Source organism: Arachis stenosperma, chromosome 10 (assembly GCF_014773155.1).
Source record: "Arachis stenosperma cultivar V10309 chromosome 10, arast.V10309.gnm1.PFL2, whole genome shotgun sequence".
NCBI classification, from domain to species: domain Eukaryota; kingdom Viridiplantae; phylum Streptophyta; class Magnoliopsida; order Fabales; family Fabaceae; genus Arachis; species Arachis stenosperma.
In genome coordinates, this window is record NC_080386.1 from 75596702 (window position 1) to 75620222 (window position 23521).

General features: G+C 35.3%; 1 protein-coding gene across 7 annotated transcripts; it reads left to right on the forward strand.

The window, feature by feature from the left end:
- The first annotated feature begins 18836 nt into the window (after nt 1–18836).
- LOC130954738 (uncharacterized) lies at nt 18837–23365 on the forward strand. Of its 7 annotated transcripts, none has more exons than XR_009076397.1 (5): nt 18837–19522; nt 19890–19950; nt 20185–20283; nt 20484–20654; nt 22918–23365. XR_009076397.1 is itself a non-coding variant. In XM_057881503.1 (4 exons), exons 1-3 carry the CDS (start codon nt 19286–19288, stop codon nt 20502–20504), a joined length of 357 nt encoding a protein of 118 aa, XP_057737486.1. In that variant the 5' UTR covers nt 18837–19285; the 3' UTR covers nt 20505–20654; nt 22905–23365. The 7 variants fall into 7 exon arrangements, 4 of the variants coding, with proteins under 4 accessions (XP_057737486.1, XP_057737484.1, XP_057737487.1 ...); XR_009076396.1 differs by having other exon boundaries at nt 20484–20585; XR_009076398.1 differs by having other exon boundaries at nt 20190–20283; nt 20484–20585.
- Nucleotides 23366–23521: the final 156 nt, after the last annotated feature.

A 23521-nucleotide genomic window follows, 5' to 3' on the forward strand; every position in this document is an offset into this window, starting at 1 on the left:
TAAGTATGGGAAATTGTGGGAACATGGATTGATAAGGGAATGTAACATGTTTCTAATTTATTTGAATATTAGGAATTTGGGAACCTACTCATGAAAAAATCAAAATAAAAAAATAATAAAAAATCCATGTGCATTGATAAGTTATGTTTATTTCTCTACAAAAAAAAAAGAGAAAAAAAAAGAGAAAAAGAAAAAAAATAAATATATATAATATAAATAAATAAATAAGGGGACAAAATTACCCCAATGTTAAGTTAATAAAAAGATCAATGCACATGTGAAAAAAAAATTAAAGAAAATTTGGTACATGAGTATGGGAATTATACAAAAGTGGGAATTATGGGTAGCTAGGCATGAATTTAAAAGTATATAGAGTATATGTATATTAGGTGAGAGCTTAGGTTAATTGAAGATTCATATTATAGCTCACTTGGCCATACATATATCCTTACCTTTACCTCAGCCCCATTACAACCTTGAAAAGACCTCATGATGTTTGCATTAGTATGCTAAATTTTTGTTGATTGGTTAGATGAAGAACAAGGTTTAGAAAGCATGACTAGAGAAGAGTAGAGTGAATAACCCTATACACTTGAGAGATTAGAGTGATACACACTACCAGTGAGGGTTCAATGCTTGATTCTATGTTCCCTGCTTTCATGAGTTGTCTTCTTACAAGTTTACTTGCTTTTTATTGTATGATTTGAATTAGTGAAATCTGTTTTATGTTTGTCTTGAAGAGCTTCTTTACTTTTAACCAAGTAGGTAGAAACATTTTTTTGCATGTAGTTGCATTTCATACATTCTACCATTTCTCTTCATCTTTATAGTTTCTCTTGAGCTTAGCATGAGGACATGCTAATGTTTAAGTGTGGGGAGGTTGATAAACCACTATTTTATGGTTTATCTTGTGCTCAATTGAGTGGATTTTATCAACTCTTTACCCACTTATTCATACTATTTGCATGATTTTATATTTCCTTCCTAATTATGTGTTTTGATTGAAAACATGCTTCTTTGATCTTATATTTGCTTATTATTAATCCTATCTTATTACCATTAGATGCCTTGATATGTGTGTTAAGTGTTTTCAGAGATTATAGGGCATGAATAGCTCAGAGGATGGGAAGAAAGCATGCAAAAGAGGAAGGAATGCAAGAAGTTGGAGAAATTGCTAAGCTGTCCAGCCTGACCTCTCTGCACTCAAACGGCTATAACTTTAGCTACAGAGGTCCAAACGACGCGGTTCTAGTTGCGTTGGAAAGCTAACGTCCGGGGCTTCAATTTGATATATAATTTGCCATAGCTGCCCCGACGCCAGGCGATACGAACGCGTGGGTCACGCGGACGCGTGACCTGGAAGGAGCACAACCCGCGCGGCCGCGTGAGCCACGCGGCCGCGTCACTTTTCCGTGACCTGTACGGACCAGAAAGCGCTGGAAGTGACTTCTGGGCTACCAAGTTTTCGGCCCAGAGTACACAGATTAGAGGCTATAAAGTGGGGGAATGCATCCATTCATAATCATGCTTTCATAATTCACTTTCCATGATTTAGATCTAGTTTGGAGAGAGGTTCTCTCCTCTCTCTCTTTAGGATTAGGATTTAGGATTTAGGATTTCTTCTTGTTTTAAGAGTAACTCTGGATCCCAGGTTCAATGTTCTTTTACTTTATATTTATTTCCTACTTTCAAATACTTCATTGCTTGTATTAGATATGTTGCCTAATTGGCTTATGAACTTTTCCTTGTTAAGATTTGAATATTTTATTTAATGATATTTGAAGCATTTCAGTTTATGATTGTTCCTTTTTATTATTCCCAATCTGAGGATATTATTATTCTAGTAGATTTAGTTTTTCCCCTTTTGGCTTTGGTTAAATAATCGGTAACTCTTGATTTATCAAACTCATTGTTGATTGAAAATTGGAATTAATTCATCCACTTAACTTACCTTCATAGTTAGAGGTTAACAAAGTGGGAGAAGAATCCAATTCTCATCACAATTGATAAGGATAACTGGGATAGGACCTCCAGTCTTTATACCTTGCCAAGAGTTTATTTTACAGTTATTTATTTATTTTTATTGCTTTGAAAATATGCTTGTACCCATTGCCCAAATTCTCAAAACGCCCAATTTACAATCTCCATAGCCAATAATAAGAACATACCTCCCTACAATTCCTTGAGAAGACGACCCGAGGTTTAAATACTCGGTTAACAATTTATTTAGGGGTTTGTTACTTGTGACAACCAAAATGTTTGTACGAAGGGATTTCTGTCGGTTTAGAGACTATATCTACAACGCGACTGTTTTTATGACATTCTTTACTGGAAAAAATCCTAACGTCAGCTGCCATATCATTTTCTTGTTCGAAAATTTTAGCAAGGTTGTCTCTGGATTGTTGTAATTTAGCTTCTCTTAGTTTCCTCTTCAGAGTCCTTTCATGTTCTGGATCAGCTTCAACAAGAATGTCTTTTTTCCTTGTTCCTGCTCATATGAAGGAGAAGAGAATAGAAAAAGAAGAGGAATCCTCTATGTTACAGTAAAGAGGTTCCTTATTGTTAGTAGAAGAAGAAAGGGAATAAAGAAAGGAGAATCCAAACACAAGGGTGAGGATAGGGGCAGTGATTTGAGATGAAGATAAGTGTTAGTAAATGAATGAATAAATAGAATAAGATATGAGAGAAGTTTTCGAAAACAATTTTGAATAGGAGTTAATGATTTTCGAAAATTAAGATAAGAAATAAAATTAAAATTAAATTTAAAATAATTAATTAATTAAAAAGAATTTTTGAAAAAGAGGGAGGTATTTTCGAAAATTAGAGAGGGAAGAGTAGTTAGGTGGTTTTGAGAAAGATAAGAAACAAACAAAAAGTCAAATAGTTAGTTGAAAAAGATTTAAAAATTAATTTTGAAAAGATAAGAAGATAAGAAGTTAGAAAAGATATTTTAAAATCAAATTTTTGAAAAAGATAAAATTTTGAAAAAGATATGATATAAAAGATAAGATAAAAAGATATGATTAAAATTAAAATTGATTACTTTACTAACAAGAAACTGAAAGATAAGATTCTAGAATTTAAAGATTGAACCTTTCTTAACAAGAAAGTAACAAACTTCAAATTTTTTAATCAATCATATTAATTGTTAGCATAATTTTCGAAAATAAAGATAAAACTAAGAAAAAGATTTTTGAAAAAAGTTTTAAAGGATTTTCGTAAATTAATAAGAAAAATGAAAAAGATTTCATTTTTGAAAAAGTTTTAAAAAAGATTTTTAAAATTTGAAAATTTGACTTGACTTACAAGAAACAACTAATTTTAAAAAAAAAATTTGATTAAGTCAACCCAAATTTTTGAAATTTTGAGAGAAAAAAGGAAAAGATATTTATTTATTTTTTTGAATTTTTAATTATGAGAGAGAAAAACATAAAAAATGACTCACAACATGAAAATTATGAATCAAAACACATGATGCATGCAAGAACACTATGAATGTCAAGATGAACACCAAGAACACTTTGAAGATCATGATAAACATCAAGAACATAATTTTGAAAAAAAAATTTATGCAAAGAAAACATGCAAGACACCAAACTTAGAAATCTTTAATGCTTAGACACTATGAATGCAAAAATGCATATGAAAAACAACGAAAGACACAAAACAAGAAAACATCAAGATCAAACAAGAAGACTTACCAAGAACAACTTGAAGATCATGACGAACACTATGAATGCATGAATTTTCGAAAAATGCAAGAATAAGATGAATATGCAATTGACACCAAACTTAAAACATGACACTAGACTCAAACAAGAAACACAAAATATTTTTGGTTTTTATGATTTTATTAATTTTTTTGTATTTTATTTTATATTTTTTCAAAACATATAGGAAAAAGGAAGTAATGAATTCAAAGTCCTCAATCAAAATTCCAGGAATCATACGAGGTTACTCTAAAGCTTGATGGCTAGCCAAGCTTCAGCATACCATTTTGAAACTCTAGAATTCATTCTTAAAAACTCTGAAGGATTTTTCAAAAATAAAGAGAAAATTTTGAAAAATATTTTTGAAAACTTTTTTAAAAGGGAAATAAAAAAGAAAATTACCTAATCTGAGCAACAAGATGAACTGTCAGTTATCCATACTCGAACAATCCCCGGCAACGGCGCCAAAAACTTGGTGGAAGAAATTATGATTCATACTTAAATTGTTGTTCGAAATTGATTCCCCAGTAATGGCCCCAAAAACTTGGTGCTCAATACCATGGTCTAAACATAATTTCACAACTTCGCTCAACTAACCAGCAAGTGTACTGGGTCGTCCAAGTAATAAACCTTACGTGAGTAAGGGTCGATCCCACAGAGATTGTTGGTATGAAGCAAGCTATGGTCATCTTGTAAATCTCAGTCTAGCGGATAATGAATGGTGATAGAGTTTTCGAATATTAATAGTAAATAAACAGAAAATAAAGATAAAAATACTTATGTAGATCATCGATGGGAATTTCAGATAGGCGTATGAAGATGTTGTGCTCATTATGAATCTCTGCTTTCCTACTGCCTTCATCCAATCCTTCTTACTCCTTTTCATGGCAAGCTGTATGTAGGGCATCACCGTTGTCAATGGCTACATCCCATCCTCTCAATGAAAAAGGTCCAAATGCTCTGTCACGGCATGGCTAATCATCTGTCGGTTCTCGATCATGTTGGAATAGAATCCCTTGATTCTTTTGCGTTTGTCATCACGCCCAGCAATCGCGAGTTTGAAGCTCGTCACAGTCATTCAATCCCGAAATCCTACTCGAAATACCACAGACAAGGTTTAGACTTTTCCGGATTCTCATGAATGCCGCCATCAATCTAGCTTATACCACGAAGATTCTGGTCAAGGAATCCAAGAAATATGTGCCCGGTCTAAGGTAGAACAGAAGTGGTTGTCAGTCACGCGTTCATAGGTGAGAATGATGATGAGTGTCATGGATCATCACATTCATCATGTTGAAGTGCAACGAATATCTTAGAACATGAATAAACTGAATTGAATAGAAAATAGTAGTAATTGCATTAAAACTCAAGGTACAGTAGAGCTCCACACCCTTAATCTATGGTGTGTAGAAACTCCACCGTTGAAAATACATAAGTGATGAAGGTTCAGGCATGGCCGAATGGCCAGCCCCCAAAACATGATCACAGGATCAAAAATACAATTCAGGATCCAGGATCGGTCAAAAGACTCTGAATACAATAGTAAAATGTTGTATTTATACTAGACTAGCTACTATGGATTACAGGAGTAAGTAATTGATGCAGAAATCCACTTCCGGGGCCCACTTGGTGTGTGCTTGGGCTGAGCTTGAGCTTTACACGTGCAGAGGCTTCTTTTGGAGTTGAACGCCAAGTTGTAACGTGTTTTTGGCGTTCAACTCTGGTTCGTGACGTGTTTCTGGCGTTTGACTTCAGAATGCAGCATGGAACTGGCATTGAGCGCCAGTTTACGTCATCTAATCTCGAATAAAATATGAACTATTATATATTGCTGGAAAGCTCTGGATGTCTACTTTCCAACGCCATTGAGAGCGTGCCATTAAGAGTTTTGTAGCTCCAAAAAAATCCATTTCGAGTGCAGGGAGGTCACAATCCAACAACATCAGCAGTCCTTTGTCAGCCTCCTTATCAGAGTTTTGCTCAGGTCCCTCAATTTCAGCCAGAAATTACCTGAAATCACAGAAAAATACACAAACTCATAGTAAAGTCTAGAAATGTGAATTTAGCATAAAAACTAATGAAAACATCCCTAAAAGTAACTAAATTATACTAAAAACTATCTAAAAACAATGCCAAAAAGCGTATGAATTATCCGCTCATCAGCACCATAAATTGAATTGGGTCAGATTAAATACCCACGACTAGGACATATGTTGTCAACCCTAGTTCATATTTTGTAGATTATGTTACCACTTTAGAATACGGTGATACCAGCGCAATGAGTCTAGAATGCATTTTGTTAAAGTTATAGGAAAAGTTTCACATGTACTAATGTACTTGACTGATACACTGGTATATAATAATTTTGGATCGATTGATGTTAAATAAAATATGTTGAATGGTCAGATTTTGTTGACTATTTTTGACGTGATGATGTGATTATGCAGAACATTATGAGATGATTTCTGAATGTTTCCTTAACTAAAGCTTGTAGATTGGAAATTCTAAGTGGATGTCCTGAGTGTACAAACCTTGCGACGACGGCTCAGTGTATGTGCAGCTGCATTATGAATCTGAAATTTGTGTTGCTGACATTATCCCTGAAGGGTGTAATCAAATAAGGCAATTAAGGAATTAGTTGAAAATATTTAGTGGAAAAAAGTAATTCATACATTGATTGAGAGAGTAATTGAGTAATTTTCGTGATAAAAGTATGTGCATGAAGGATTTTGTAACACCCTACCACCTAGAGCTTTACGCTTAAGTCATAAAGCAGAGGTGGTGTGGTATTACGACCTCTAAAATAAAATGTAAATATATAATAGCAGAAGAATTATAATATGCTAGGAGCCTTGAAGAATAGAGGAAATAAAAATCGCGAAAGTAAAAGCGCAGCGCTCGAGAAACGAGTTAACTTGCGTGCTAAGAAAGCTACAACTATCAAGTGTAAAATAACCCAAAGCAGGAACAGAGAATCAAAGATACAAAATAACGAGCTCCTAACTCAGCCTGCGAAGTCAAGACTGGTCGGAGAATATACACACATATATACATATATATACATATCCAAAACCTAAATGTACATAAACAAAATCCTGCCTCTCCTACACCTCTAAGAGGATAAAAAAGAATAAGTTATGTAGAGAGAAAGCTAAGTACATATATATATCATAGTATAACAACCAGTAACCATTCCACTTCAAGAGTCCAGACGCCTAACGAGATGCCTCTCGACCTGCATCTGAAAAATAACAATATAGTATGGAATGAGAACCGGAGGTTTTCAGTATGATAAAGGTGCCACACACATAATATATAAGGTCCTGGGAATGCCAAAGGCAATCCTAGAATGCCGACACTCAGATTATAGAGCTTGAAGTATTAAACAGAAGCCATAAAAGATGATTTTGTAAGAATATGTAAACCTGACTTAACTTAACCTTAAACCTAAATCCCATACTGCCATTCCTCCACACCTCCACCTCCATCAGTATTTCACAAACAAATAAAAAGATAAAGGCAAGTACAAGAAGGTTACAAATATTGCTGGTAATAAATATACATTTAGAATGGCAAATACATTTAAGCACACCCAATTAAAGCACAAGCAAGTAGTTCAAGTAATATGCATATGATGCATGCCTGTCCTATGGCTGATGAGGCTCATCTGTCGGTTATCCAGCCAACCCGACAAGTCATAATTGTACTTAGACTGTCCCCCGACGTGCATCCCCAAGAGTCTATGCATAGCTTTTTCTCAAATAATCAATATTGCTCAATGGGGATAACATTCTCGGGAATTTATATAGTGCCCGCTCACACTTACGTCGTAGGGTCAACAGAGTATCGAGTTTTCAACCTGGTACACATGGTGGCAAGCCACGGCACTTAATCCAAGGAATCTCGTATCTCAAATCATTCAAATTCATTAGCCATATAAATAAATCAATTATAATTCATCAATATCCACATCATTCTCAATCGCATCTCATACATCAATCATATTCAATCCTTATCCTTCATTGTCACACCTCTCATTCCGTCCATCAATAGTTCTATTTCAAAACATAATTCATTCTTTTCTAAATGAATCAAACTTAAAACATACTCATTTTTTTAATAAATCAAAATCAAACCATATAACCTTTGAATCTAAATCTTTTTAAATAATCATATAAGCAAAATCTCTAATTTTTATAAAATTTCAGCAGCATCTCCTCTAAAACTCGAACTTTGCCACCGTTTTCGAGTCCAAACCTGCATTCTTTTCAATTTAACATACCCTTCCTCATCATCATAACAATCACCACAATAAATCTACCTCAAATCAACAATTATACTCATACAATATTTAAATCCAACAACCAAAATTCAACTAAGAATCATAGTTCACAAATCCTAGGCTTTTAACACAAAATACCTCATTATCACAACAACCTCCACAATAATTATACCTCAAATCAATAATTCACCAAATCACCAGTTAACCAACAAGCACCAAACCAACCATGTTCATCAACAGGATACTAAGCATTAAATATACACATGCAATCCAACCTATCCTATGGTCATCTAGCCTAAGTTTTCACAGAATATTATATATTAAATGCAAGAAACCTAAACCATATCTTAGCCGATTCCCAAGTATTATACCAAGACAATTTTTCTAAAAGAACACAGCCCTCAAAACCTCAACTAATTCGCTTCCTCCAAGTTCCAATATTCACAATTTTAAGCTCCAGTTTTTTATTCACAACCTAATACACATTCATAACACATATATATCCAATGTAATACTCAAAGCTCAAATTTAATGAAATTAAAATAAAATTATCGTATCCTCACCTTACCCAAACTTCACATAAGCAAGAGTGAACGTTTTTCTCAAGCTAATTGGATCCTAAAACATCAGAAATCAAAGAAATTCAACCTTCCCATTAAAAATTTGAAAATTGGGGGAAAAGAAGGCTAAGAGTGATTAAACAAGTTATCAGTGAAATTTTTCCGGTAGAAATGTAGAGCTCGACGTGGTGAACGCGTGGCCGCAAACGGTGCAGCAATTGGAGCTCGGATGGAGAAGTTACGGCGTACGAAAGATTGCCGTAAGGGTTCGGTGAAGTTTTCGTTCTTCCCTCCCCTTTGTGCTGCAACTTCCGCTTCTGTTAAAATGAAGGGGAAGAAAGGCTTTGGGCCCACTTAAAAGGTTTGGTCCGGTTGGACCGACAGCCCGGTTCGGGCCCAATTCAACCGGTTCGGTCTATTCGGTCCAATTTTGGACCGTTTTCTTCGAAATTAGTGTCAAAATTCTCGTTTTGATGAGATCTATCCTAATTTGATATAATATTCATGTTTCTAATCTTTCTTATTAAAAACTAATTTATTGACTAATTATCTACTAATTTAACCGGGGTTTACATCCTACCCACCTAATAAAGAATTTTGTCCTCAAAATTCAAATTCAGTTACCTGAAAAAAGATGTGGGTAGTCCTTTCACATATCTGATTCGAGCTCCCAGGTATGTTCCTCGATACCAGCTCGACTCCAAGCTATTTTTACCAATGATACTTTCTTTCCGCGTAATCGTTTAATGTTAGTATCATCAATTCTCACTGGAATTACTGGAAGTGTTAGATCTTCTCTTACTTGGATTGGTTCTGGTTCCAGAACATGTCTTACGTCAGGAGTATACTTCCAAAGCTGTGATACATGAAACATGTCGTGCAAATTTGAAAGATATGGTGTTAAGGCAATTCTATAAGCCACTGGTCCAATTCTCTTCAGGATCTCAAACGGCCCAATATAACGGGGATTCAGTTTCTTAGTCTTAATAGCTCTTCCCACTCCAGTGGTTGGTGTAAAGTTCAGAAAGACATGTTCTCTTTCTTCGAATTCCAAAGGCTTTCGCCTCTGGTCAGCATAGCTCTTTTGGCGGCTTTAGGCTATAAGCATTCGACTACGAATCTTCTTTATCTGCTCAGTCGTCACAGCTATCATCTCAGGCCCTAATAGACTCCTTTCTCCAGTTTCATACCAACACAATGGAGATTGACATTTCCTGCCATACAGAGCCTCATATGGAGCCATTCCAATGATCGCATGATAGCTATTATTATAAGCAAATTCTATTAATGGCATATACCGATCCCAGCTTGTTAGCTGGTCCAAAATACAAGCCCTTAGCATATCCTCCAAGGTTTGAATAGTTCTCTCTGACTGACCATATGTCTGAGGGTGATACGCAGTACTCAAACTTAACTGAGTCCCAAATGCACGCTAAAAAGCTCCCCAGAATCTTGATGTAAAGCGAGGATCCCTGTTAGATATAATGGTAGAAGGCACGCCATGCAACCTGACAATCTCTTTAATATACATTCGAGCTAATTCTTCCATTGTACAACTTATTCGGATAGGAAGAAAATGAGCTGATTTTGTCAGTCGATCCGTCAGTCGATCCACAACCACCCAAATAGCGTCACAACCAGACCGGGTTCTAGGCAAACCTATCACAAAATCCATTGCGATGCTCTCCCATTTCCATTGTGGAATCTCCAAAGGCTGAAGGATCTCTGATGGTCTCTGATACTCAATCTTAACCTTCTGACATGTTAAACATTTAGATACATGCAATGCCACATCATTCTTCATACCTGGTGACAAACCCCAAATTGACGGTTTGTCTTGTATTAAATTTAGGGTATTTTGATAACCTTTTGTCACATTTAGCCTATGAATTGGCATGGTTTTGTAATCTCTTCCGTATTTGTGCCTAAGTGTAAAAACATGCTTTTTAAGCCTTATTTTGATGAATTCTAGTTTCTCTTTGATTCCATAAGATGCCTTGATGTGTTTTCTAGTAATTCCAGGATTGGAATAGGCTAGGCATGGGTCAAAGGAAGCAAGGAAGGAAGCATGCAAGTGGAGAGAAGCATAAAAAGTCAAAGAAGCAAAGTCAGCCATGCACGCGCACGCGCACAAGGCGCTCACGCGCACATTGCAAAACAAGCCAGGGACGCGCAAGCGCACCGTGCGCGCACGCGTCAATGACGGCACATGACCCCACTAATGCAACACGTGCCTGGTGATTTGAGAGGGTTTCTAAACCCATTTTTGGCGCCAATGACCAAGGGAAAGGAATATAAGGATGAAGGATTAAGGGGAAGGCATGATGGAAATACAATTAATCAAGGAGAATAGTTTTGAGGATTAGTTTTAGAGTTTTAGAGAGAGAAGCTCTCACTTCTCTCTAGAATTAGGATTAGGTTTAGTTCTTAGATCTAGGTTTTAATCTTTGCTTTCTTCTACTTCTCTCCTCTTAATCCATTGTTGTTACATTCATCTTCTTCTATTCTTTTGTTGTAATTTCTTTTTTCCTTTATGTTGTTCTTAGACTTTGTTGTAGATCCACTTTTGTTCCTTCCTTTCTCTTTCAATTCAATAAAGGTAAATCATAATAATTGTGTTCCTTTTGATTTGTGTTGTTAATTCCTTTCAATAATTGTTGCTTGATTTTGTTCTTGTTGTTGATTTACTATGTTTTCCTTTTATGCCTACCAAGTGTTTGATAAAATGCTTGTTTGGATTTTAGTGTAGGTTTTGTTCCTCTTTGCCTAAGTAGAGTAAGTAGTGACTCTTGAGTTATCTAATTCTTTTGTTGGTTGATAATTAGAAGTTGCTAATTGATTTGAATGCCTCTAAAGCTAGTCTTTCCTTTAGGAGTTGATTAGGACTTGAGGAATCACATTGATTCATCCACTTGACTTCCCTTCATAGGTAGAGGTTAACTAAGTGGTAGCAATAAACAATTCTCATCACAATTGAGAAAGGTAACTAGGATAGGATTTCTGGTTCTCATATCTTGCCAAGAGCTTTGTTAGTTGTTAGTTTATTTCCATTACCATTTACTTTCATGCCTCTTATCCAAAACCCCAAAATAACTCACGACCAATAACAAGACACTTTATTGTAATTCCTAGGGAGAACGACCCGAGGTCTAAATACTTTGGTCTATAAATTTTAGGGGTTTGTACTAGTGACAAACAACTTTTTGTATGAAAGGATTATTTTTTGGTTTAGAAACTATACTTTACAACGAAATTTCATTAGTGAAATTCTAAACCGTCAAAAATCCAATCATCAAAATGGCGCCATTGCCGGGGATTTGCAATGGTGTTGTGTTATTGGTTATTGTACATATGTGAATATTGTGAATAGGTTTATCTTTTGTTTGTTTCTTAATTTCATGTTAGTTTTATTTTGTTCTCTCACTATGAATTCTCACTTTGGTTTTGAGTTTGGTTCTAATTGTGTTATAGGAAATGTGAACTTTAATGGCAACATGTACCATGGATGGAACCAACAAAGATGGGAGGAGCCTCAAGGAATTGATCACTCCTATTGGCAACAACCTCCGGATACTTATAGGTATAATTTCCATCCTAATGCATGCCAATTTAACGGCTATGATGATTCTTTTTGTGACACTCAACAACCACCATCATATGCCTATGAATCCTATCCTCAACATGAACCTCAACCATTCTCACAAGCCTTTCATTACCAAACACCGCCCTATGATCCATATCCATCATATGACCAAACCCCCCATACCATGCTCTTATGACCATTATGAGCAAGAACCCTTAGAACCACCACAACCCTATCAAGATTACTCCCAAGAACCACCTCAATACACACAATCTCCACAACCTTACCAAGAAGAACCACCTTCCTATTATGAACCCTCTCTCCAAAATGATGAATCTTCCTACCCACCACAAGCCCCAATAGACGATTCTCTCACTTTGTTACTTCAAGGACAAGAGGCCATGAAGCAGGATACACTTGAGTTTGTGACCAACTTGACCAAGGTAGTGTCTACCTTAGCCTACCAATGCTTGAATACTCAAGGTACTTCCATGACCACATGTGAAAGGTCAAAAGAAGAGCAAAGCATGAAGGAGAAATTGGAAAATTCGGTGGAAAAGGAGGAGTCAAATTTTGTGTTGGAACAATTGGAGGAGCCTATGATCATTGAAGAAAAGGGAGACGTGGTTGAAGATTTAGGAGATGTTGAAAGTCCATGGGAATGTAGCATCATGGAGAACTCTTCCAAGAAGCTTGATATTGATGTTGAGGAGGGTGCGCAACCTCCAAGGCATGTCATCGTTGGAGACTTGGAAGAAGCTTATCAAGAGATGGATTCAATCATGGATGAATTTCTCTCTACAATGGAATCCTCTCCCATTGGACATGAAGTTGAAGTTATAGAAGAGTGTGCACAACCTCCCATACCCTTGGGGAGCAATGAGAAAGAGAGCTACCAAGAGGAAAACGTTGGCACGGTGTATGTTGAGATTGAAGAATATGAAGAGGCTGATCAAGAGATGGATTTATTCATCAATGAATTTCTATCCAAAATTGAGTCACCTCCCATTAGGCAAGAAATCAAAGTTCTTGAAGACAACACCAAGCCATGTGATAAAAGGGGAAAGGTTGAAATCGAGGAAGCTCGCAAAGAGGTGGAAATACACAAAGAAGAGCACAAGGAAGTGGACCTTGCATTATCTAAGTGTGGGGAAGCCTCCCTTCCCAAGTTACCATCCAACACAACATTCAAGTGGGTAAAATTCTTATCCATACGCTTTGTTTTCTTGCTTGAATATGGTTTGATTGAAACGGATGGACAACTTAGAGCTCTTTGTGGAATTAAAAGCAAGAATGAGTTGTGTAGTGGTTGGAAGTTTAGAATTAAGCTCATTGAGGTCAAAGCTTCAAAATGTGGGAACTATGATTGGATGCATGCTACCTTGTGTTGGTCTAGGAGGAAGACTTGGTATACTCAAGAGAATTCTATGTCTCAACCACCCGGATGGAAGAATCATGATAATCAACTAGAAGATGGGTGTGAGAATAAGATATGGGATCCCGGATCGAAGCATGTCAACCAACTATGGGAGCTCATTTCTTGGGTAGAACTTTGCCCAAGGATGGTGAATTTGGTTGGAATTTCTGTCAACCATTTGAAGAACAATGATCCTTGGAGATTCAAGGATGAGTACAAGCATAAGCCACCATGACAAAGAGCTTCTCAAAATGTCCAACTTAAGGACTTAAACTAAAAGTGCTAGGTGGGAGACACCCCACCATGGTAAACTCTTTCCATCCTCTTTTAGTTTTGTTTAATAAGTGATTTGAGTTGCCATTGTAGGTAGATTTTCATTTCATATTGATTTGTTTGTAAAGATTGGTTGTTAGTATGTTGTATTCATTAGTAGTAGATGAATAAATTCTAAAATCAAATTGCATTTTTGTGAATTGTTTGATATTTGATTGAATAAAGAAGAGTTTTGGACATTATAGGGAGCTCTTGGGCATTTTTTCTGCTTTTTGGGCAAAAAAAAAAAAACGGCCATCGGCGCGCGAGCACGCTGTGCGCGCGCGCGCACATTGCACTTCTGCAACTTCTGGTACAAAAACCAGAGAGTTGTGCGCGCGTTGTGCCAGCATTGTGCTGGGAGCACAAGCTCATCCATGCGTAAGCGCGCTGTGCGCGCGCGCGGATCGTCCCTGCTGCATCCACGCGTGAGCGCGCTGTGCGCGCGCGCGCGGATTGTCCCAACCTCATCCACGTGTAAGCGCGCTGTGCACGTGCGCGCGGATTTGCTCCCTGCTTTTCCCCTTCCTCCTTTCTCCTTCTTTCCTCTTCTCTTCTTCTTTCTTTCTCATTTTTTTTCTTCTTCCTCTCTTGAAAGATTTTTTTCTTTTCTCTTTTAATATAAAAAAAAAAGAAAAAAAAATTTTAATAAAAAAAATATAATAATAAATAAATAAATAAAATACTAAAAAAATAAAAAAAATTAATTTTTTTTCTCTTCTTCCATTTTCTTTTGTCTATTACATTCGCATACTTTTATTCTTTGCATTTTAATTTTGTTTCTATAATTTGTTCTCATTTTATTTTCTAAATTTCTCATTTTAATAATGGTGTTGAATTCTCTCACTCAATTGTTGAGAATTTCTTGCATTTGTTTTGGTGCTTCATGACTTGTGTTACATTAATTGTAATATTTGTCAATACACAAAGTTAGTGCTTTAGTCCTTCCTAATTCATTATCCTTTGTTTTTGTACTTCTTCATCATTGAGTTAGGATGGGACCAAATGCTCTCATGCTACCACAAATCTTGTTCGTGTCTATTCTTGTTTGATCTTGATGCTCAACATGCTTTTCATGCTTTGACTTTAATCTTGCATCAAGTATTAGTTGATATGCCCTTTGCTTATATTGTTTTCTTACTCACATGTTGTAGCTACCATGTAGTAGAGAACCATACTCTTATTTGGCATTAGCCCCCGCCTATGTTCTAATTGCTTTGATGTCTTTGTTATAGGCTTAATTTTCTTTCTTTTTCTCTCCTTCTAGGTTGGCCACCAAGAAGGAAAGGAATGAGAAAGCTTCTAAATGGGGCAACAAACAAGTTCATCCGCACAACCCTTTGAAGAAACTCATCAATTGTAGCAACCCGTCCACCTTGCTCTTCTTTGCATGCACCGAGGACGGTGCAATATTCAAGTGTGGGGAGGTCGTCCGACCGATCTCCATGGGTAACAATTTCCTTTTTCAACACCTCCTATTAGGACTACTTGGTTAGGGTGATGATTTCTTTTCCAAGAAACTGTTTTAGGGCACCCTACCAATTTGAAAAAGAAAAATTTTTGTTGAACTCGCTTGAAAGAATGTATTTTGGAACATGGTTTTGAGCTAAGAACACAAGCAAGTGAGATTTGAGCCTAATGATGTGGTTACATCTTATAACCACTTATTTTTCCTTCTTGTGTGCATTATTCTCTTCCTATGATTGTAATCTTCGATTTGTTTGATTCTTTATATCCATTATTTTGTGTATTCATGCATTTATATGATTGAGGCCATCATTTCATTAGCTCACTTACCCAAATGGCCTTACCTTTTATCTTCCTTTGTTAGCCAACTTTGAGCCTACGCTTAACCCACTTATTCTTATTTTAGCACATTACAAGCCTTAAAGCGGAAAACAATGAATGTCCTTTATTTGGATCTTTGATTGGCTTAGGCTAGTGAGTGTGAGTGTCATCCAAGAGTGGGAAGACTTTGGGACATTGGTTGGGATAAAAGGGTGTTTGTGTTTTGTATTTTTATATTGGGAAATTGGGTACATGCTCATGTATTGATTAAATGTATAGACCTTATGCATTGATGTTCTTGTATATAGTTTGAAAAAAAAAGAAATAAAAGTTAAAAAGAAAAAAAAAAGAAAAAGAAAAGAAAAGAAAATGTATATAGAAAAAGAAAGAAAAAGAAAAGCAATAAAGGGGACAAAATGCCCCAAAGTGAAGCTCAATAAGAATCAATGCATAAGTGTTGTGAAATGAAAAGAAAATGCATGAGTATGTGAAAAAGTGAGGAATGGGTAGTTAGGTTAGTACTTAATTGTATAGGTCATTATATAGGTTAGGTGGGAAAGTTTAAGTTAATCAAAGATTCAAATCCTAAGTCCACTAGCCATATATGATCCTACCTTGACCCTAGCCCCATTACAACCTAAAGAAAAGACCTCATGATACATGTATGCATGCATTGAATAATTGTTGATTGTTAGATGAAAAACGAATCTTAAAAAGCATGATTAGGGGAGGATTGAGTGAATCAACCCCAAACACCGAGCGACTAGAGTGTAAACACTTCCGGTGAGGGTTCGATGCTCAATTCCATGATTCCCGGCTTTCATAAGCTTTCTTCTTGCAAGTCTATTTGAACTTCAATTTTTATATTTGAATTGGTATGATTCATGAATCGTTATATGATCTTGACCCTACTTGTGCATGTATGACTTGGAGGATTGATTTATTTTTAACCAAGTAGGTAAAACCATTTTGCATTTAGTTGCATATAGTTTAGGTTGCATATAGCTCATTTACATGGGATAAATGTTGATACCCTTTGTTTCTCTCTTGGCTTAAGCATGAGGACATGCTAAGGTTTAAGTGTGGAGAGGTTGATAAACCCCAATTTGACGGTTTATCTTGTATTGAATTTAGGGGATTTTATCACCTTTTACCCACATTTATTCAATGAAATAGCATGGTTTTGTATATTCTCCTTTAATTGTGCTTAAGAGTGAAAACATGCTTTTTAGGTCTTAAAATAGATAAATGTAATTTACCTTGATTCCATTAGATGCCTTGATATGTTTGTTAAATGATTTCAGATTTAGGAGGCAAAGATTGGATTAAAGGAATGAAGAAAAAAGCATGTAAAGTTGGAGAACTCATGAAGAAATGAAAGAACCGGAAAGCCATCAAGCCGACCTCTTTGCACTTAAACGACCATAACTTGAGCTACATAGGTCCAAATGATGCGGTTCCAGTTGAGTTGGAAAGCTAACATCCGGGGCTTCGAAATGATATAAATTTTGCCATATGTTGCTTCGCGTTCAGGGGCGCGCACGCGCACTTTGCGCGCGCGCGCCGATTCTGTCCGTGGCCCACTTTAATGAAATAGTCCCCAGTGGTTTTAGGAGCCTTGTGGGCCCAATCCAACTCATTTCTGATGCTATTTAAGTCAAGTATTGAAGGGGAATCAACATACTTTGGATATTTTTGATCATTAGCTTAGTTTTAGGAGTTAGAGTTAGTTTTAGAGAGAGAAGCTCTCACTTCTCTCTAGGATTAGGAATTAGGTTTAGTTCTTAGATCTAGGTTTTAATCTTTGCTTTCTTCTACTTCTCTCCTCTTAATCCATTGTTGTTACATTCATCTTCTTCTATTCTTTTGTTGTAATTTCTTTTTTCCTTTATGTTGTTCTTAGACTTTGTTGTAGATCCACTTTTGTTCCTTCCTTTCTCTTTCAATTCAATAAAGGTAAATCATAATAATTGTGTTCCTTTTGATTTGTGTTGTTAATTACTTTCAATAATTGTTGCTTGATTTTGTTCTTGTTGTTGATTTACTATGTTTTCCTTTTATGCCTACCAAGTGTTCACTACAACAAATATGGCCTTTAGCAACGCCAAATTTCGCAACGCCTTAAAACCGTTCTCTTAGATAGGTTTAGACAACGGTTTTTTAAAGTGTTACTGTTGAATTCAGTTTTTCATCAGTTTCTAGCAACAAAACAAAACCGTTCTCTTTGACTATTTTAAAGAACGGTTTTATAACCGTTACCATGATTTGGCTTTAAACAACGGTTTTTTATTGTTGTTTAAAGAATTGTACAAAAGAAACGCATTAAAACTGTTGCCAAAATGCTACACTTTAAAACCGTTCCATTAGATGGTCTTAGACAACGGTTTCTACTGTGTTATTGTTGAAATTCATTTTTTCATTATGCTATAGTAACAAAATAAAACCGTTCTCTTTGATTATTTTAAAGAACGATTTTATAACCATTACAACAATTATTTATGAAACAATTATTTTCTAATATTATTTAAATAATTGTACAAATTAAACAATACTAATAAAAATAATTTCAGATAATTATATAAATTGAAACTATTTTTTCTATAAATACTGAATTTATAAAATACTCAAAAACTATTCTTATAAATAAATAACAAATATTATTTTAAAAAAATAAAATTAAAATAAATTTATTATAAATATTATATATTATTATAAATATATAAAAAATATTATATTTTAAACACGTAAGGCTAAAATAAATTTATAATAAATATTATATATTTTTATTATAAATATATAATAAATATTAATATAAAGAAATAAAATTAAAATAATTTTAAAATAAATATTATATATCTATTATTGATTATTATATAGCAAATATTATTTTTGAAAAAAATAAAATTAAAATAAATTTATAATTATTTTGTTATAACAAATATATATTTTTTGTTAGAAATAATTATTTGAATTCAGCAATAGATTGATAAATAATATTTTTAAATAATTTTAATATAGTATATTAAATTTTTTTGGTGACTATAGTATATTAAATTTTAAAATTATTATTCTATCCACCCATTTTTATCAATATATCCATTTTATCTATATTCTTTTATAAAATCTCTCATTCCTAACTAAATTCCCAAATTAAATAAAAAACCCTAATTTCCAAATTCTAAAACCCTAAACACCAACCCCCCACACTGAGCACACAACCCCCACTCATAAGCGTAACACATACACACACACGGACAAGAGAGGAGGAAGGAGAAGAGGACAGCGCCGGCGGGTTAGGTGCCGCCGTCGCCGTCGTTGCCAAGCCCGAAGGAGAAAGAGAGTCCGCAAAGGGAGAGTGAGGGACGGAGAAGAGAAGCCGCGCTAACCCCGCAACGCCACTGCGTCGTCGCCTCCGTTGAGCGGTCGCCATCATCGTGAGAGAAAGGAGAAGGAGCCGTCGAGGGGTCGCCGAGCCGCTGCCGTCGCCGTCGCGTTCGTTTCTGTCACAGAAGCTTCCATTTTCGTCACTTTCATATTGCGGAGAGAAAGAACTACGCATGAGCCAGGGGCCAGGGAAAGGGAGCCACCGCCGTTGCATCCTGGCTACACCGCCATTCAATTCGTTGTTTCATCATGGCCATGGAGAGGAACGTGAATGGAAAAGGAAACAGGGAAGCTGCTACTTGGGATTTGAGGAAAACGGCTCTTTTCTGCCTCGCCTCTAGGTTCTGCAAGTTGCCGGAGTCCTCAGCCACCGGGAACCAGCACTGGAGCTGCCCAGAATCACTACTGCTGCTGCCATGGGAGCTGGTATTGGAACCACTGATGGAGCTGCTGTGTTTAGTGATTTTCGCGAGTTGTGACATCGAGGTAGGGAATATTTTATTAAATTAAATATTTTAAACTTTGAATGCCTGAAAAGTTTACTGGATTATTACTAATAGTTGAATGCTTCATATGTAATGGATTTTGGTTGTAGATTAAATGTGTGACTGGTTGTGCCTCTTGTTGATTTTACGATAGTAAGGTAGAACATGTTGATATGTGTATGCTGTAGTCTGCAAGAGTGTGTTGAGAAGATACATGTCTAATGTTGTTCTGATTTTGATTTGGAAACTGGTTCTCTGAAAATGAAAATTTCCTATAGCTGTTTAGATGCTCTCTTTACTAACTTTGTTTCTTATATTCTGATTCACAGTTTATGATAGCCCTTTTTTCTACTTTTCATTTTCTTCAGGATTGAAATTGTAGATAAATGCTTTTGCCATGACATAATGGAACAGATTGTTGATTCTTTGGTGAGCTTTACATCTTCCATTAAATTTAAGTACCTCTAGCATAACTTTATTTTAGAATTTCATTTATTCTGCTGCTAAAATGTCTTTAGTGTTGCTTTTAGTTGTAGTCTCTTATCTTGTTAACTCTATTTGTACCAGCTAGTCTTGATTAACATCTATCTAGTTTGAGTGGCTTAACTTTCTGGTAACAGTTCACGGTTTCTTTTTCCATCTAATTACTTAAATTTCCATTAGGAAAGAGTGGCAAGTGAAACAAATGATGCATGGTGCATTTCTACCCTAAATAGACTTAAAGAAGCTTCGCCATTGAGCTTGAAGGTTTCCCTGAGATCAGTGAGTTTCTTTTTCTTGTCAAAACTCATTTGAGTTCTTGATTACTATGCTTTCTTCCTTCCATACGAGAAGCTACTTACTATAATGTAAACCGTCTTAACATTTTCTTGTCAAAACTCATTTGAGTTCTTGATTACTATGCTTTCTTCCTTCCATACGAAAAGCTGCTTACTATAATGTAAACTGTCTAACTGATGCAGATACGAGAGGGTAGATTTTAAACTCTTGACCAGTGCTTGTTGCGTGAGTACCATACGACTTTACAAGCAAAATCTAAGCAGATTTCTGGTGACTTTTGTGAGGTAATGAACATTGCCAGCATTACAAATCCAACATCATTCAAAGATGAGGTTTCTAGGTGGTTTATAAATGTGAGACATTCTTTGCCTTTGAGCTAGCTTTGGGGTTGAGTTAAAATAGGTTATAGATTTCCTGTCTCTTGGCAATTTGTCCATCAATTGTTGTTACTTTTACGTTTACAGTTGAGTTAAAGACTCCTGATATTATTCTTAATTTCTACTATTTACTTTGATGTTGTCAAATGATGGCCTTATTCTGAGCTATTTTATTAGTGCTGATTTGATTTTAGTGAGTTCATATGGGTTGATTTTGCTGTTTAGTGCTGCTTTATCCTTGTTAATGGTTGATTTCATGCCTTGTTTTGATTGAGCAATGATGCTGATGGCCTTATTCTGAGCTGTTTTTTTAGTGCTGATTTGATTTTAGAGAGTTCATATAGGTTGATTTTGCTGTTTAGTGCTGCTTTATCCTTGTTAATGGCTGATTTTATGCCTTGTTTTGATTGAGCAATGATGATGATGGCCTTATTCTGAGCTGTTTTATTAGTGCTGATTTGATTTTAGTGAGTTCATGTGGGTTGATTTTGCTGTTTAGTGCTGCTTTATCCTTGTTAATAGCTGATTTCATGCCTTGTTTTATTTGAGCAATGATGATGATGGCCTTATTCTGAGCTGTTTTATTAGTGCTGATTTGATTCTAGTGAGTTCATATGGGTTGATTTTGCTGTTTAGTGCTGCTTTATCCTTGTTAATGGCTGATTTCATGCCTTGTTTTGATTGAGCAATGATGATGATGGCCTTATTCTGAGCTATTTTATTAGTGCTGATTTGATTTTAGAGAGTTCATATGGGTTGATTTTGCTGTTTAGTGCTGCTTTATCCTTGTTAATGGCTGATTTCATGCCTTGTTTTGATTGAGCAATGATAATGATGGCCTTATTCTGAGCTGTTTTATTAGTGCTGATTTGGTTTTAGTGAGTTCATATGGGTTGATTTTGCTGTTTAGTGCTGCTTTATCCTTGTTAATGGCTGATTTCATGCCTTGTTTTGATTGAGCAATGATGATGATGGCCTTATTCTGAGCTGTTTTATTAGTGCTAATTTGGTTTTAGTGAGTTCATATGGGTTGATTTTGCTGTTTAGTGCTGCTTTATCCTTGTTAATGGCTGATTTCATGCCTTGTTTTGATTGAGCAATGATGCTGATGGCCTTATTCTGAGCTGTTTTATTAGTGCTAATTTGATTTTAGAGAGTTCATATGGGTTGATTTTGCTGTTTAGTGCTGCTTTATCCTTGTTAATGGCTGATTTCATGCCTTGTTTTGATTGAGCAATGATGATGATGGCCTTATTTAGAGCTGTTTTATTAGTGCTGATTTGGTTTTAGTAAGTTCATATGGGTTGATTTTGCTGTTTAGTGCTGCTTTATCCTTGTTAATGGCTGATTTCATGCCTTGTTTTGATTGAGCAATGATGATGATGGCCTTATTCTAAGCTGTTTTATTAGTGCTGATTTGATTTTAGTGAGTTCATATGGGTTGATTTTGCTGTTTTGTGCTGCTTTATCCTTGTTAATGGCTGATTCCATGCCTTGTTTTGATTGAGCAATGATGCTGATGGCCTTATTCTGAGCTGTTTTATTAGTGCTGATTTGATTTTAGTGAGTTCATATGGGTTGATTTTGTTGTTTGTTTAAATTCAGAAACGTCCTATTTACTGCCATAATGTTGCCGAAATTTCTAAAAATTTGTGTGTTAATTGAATTTCAATTTGTGAATTGAATTTGGTAATTTGTTGCTTTAGTTTAATTAGTTTCTGTTTCTTCTTGCCATTTTCTGTTTCTGCTTCTTCTGCAGGTTCTCAATTTTTTTCCCTGGTTACATTTTCTTAGTTTAATTAGTTATATTGCTGCTGATTGCCATTTTCGCTTGCTGCCGTTTGATTTTAGTGCTGATTAGTGCTGATTTGGTTTTAGTGAGTTCATATGGGTTGATTTTACTGTTTGTGCTGATTTGGTTTTTTTGCTGATTTTGCTGTTTAGTGTTGATTTTGCTGATTAGTGCTGATTTGGTTTTAGTGAGTTCATATGGGTTGATTTTGCTGTTTGTGCTGATTTGGTTTTAGTGTTGATTTTGCTGTTTAGTGTTGATTTTGCTGATTAGTGCTGATTTGGTTTTAGTGAGTTCATATGGGTTAATTTGTTAAATTCAGAAATGTCATATTTAATGCCAGAATGCTGCCGAAATTTCTAAAAATTTGTGTTAATTGAATTCCAATTTGTGAATCGAATTTGGTAATTTCTAAAAATGTCATATATAATTAGTATCTTTGTATAGAGAAAACAGTGAAGAAAACACGAGGACCTACACAATGCTTGAAGATTCATGCAAGACAGCTGGAAGATAGAGAAGAAATTACTCTAGATAGTGAAGGAGAGGCAATTGGTCCTACTGATGAAGTTGGAAACAACTTGAGCAAATTTTTGGGCACAGTGACAAGGAATTTAGATTTTTGTCCATTAATTTACACAAATTGGAAGGGGTTAAAGATAAAGAAGCCATTTGGGAATATATTCAAGTGAGAACTTTAGTCTTGTTTCTTTTAGAAAGTATCTGAAAATGTACACATGTATTTTATTCTTACTAACATGATGACTATTTGCTACTTAGCTATTTCAACTCTCTTTTGTTATTATATTTTTTGCAAACTTAGATGATATTGTGGATCTTACAACAATTTTTATAAGTTAAATTTGATGGGAAATGTTCAATTTTTTTTTCTTTAGTGACTTCATTCAAATAGTTTAGATTATTTATTGACATTAAATAATTTAAAAAAAACTGAAATTAAGTTCATTCACAAGAAAACTATTGTAAATAAAAAATTATATATCACAAAAAAATCGTTGTCAATAGTTACAAAAGACAATGGTGTTAAAAC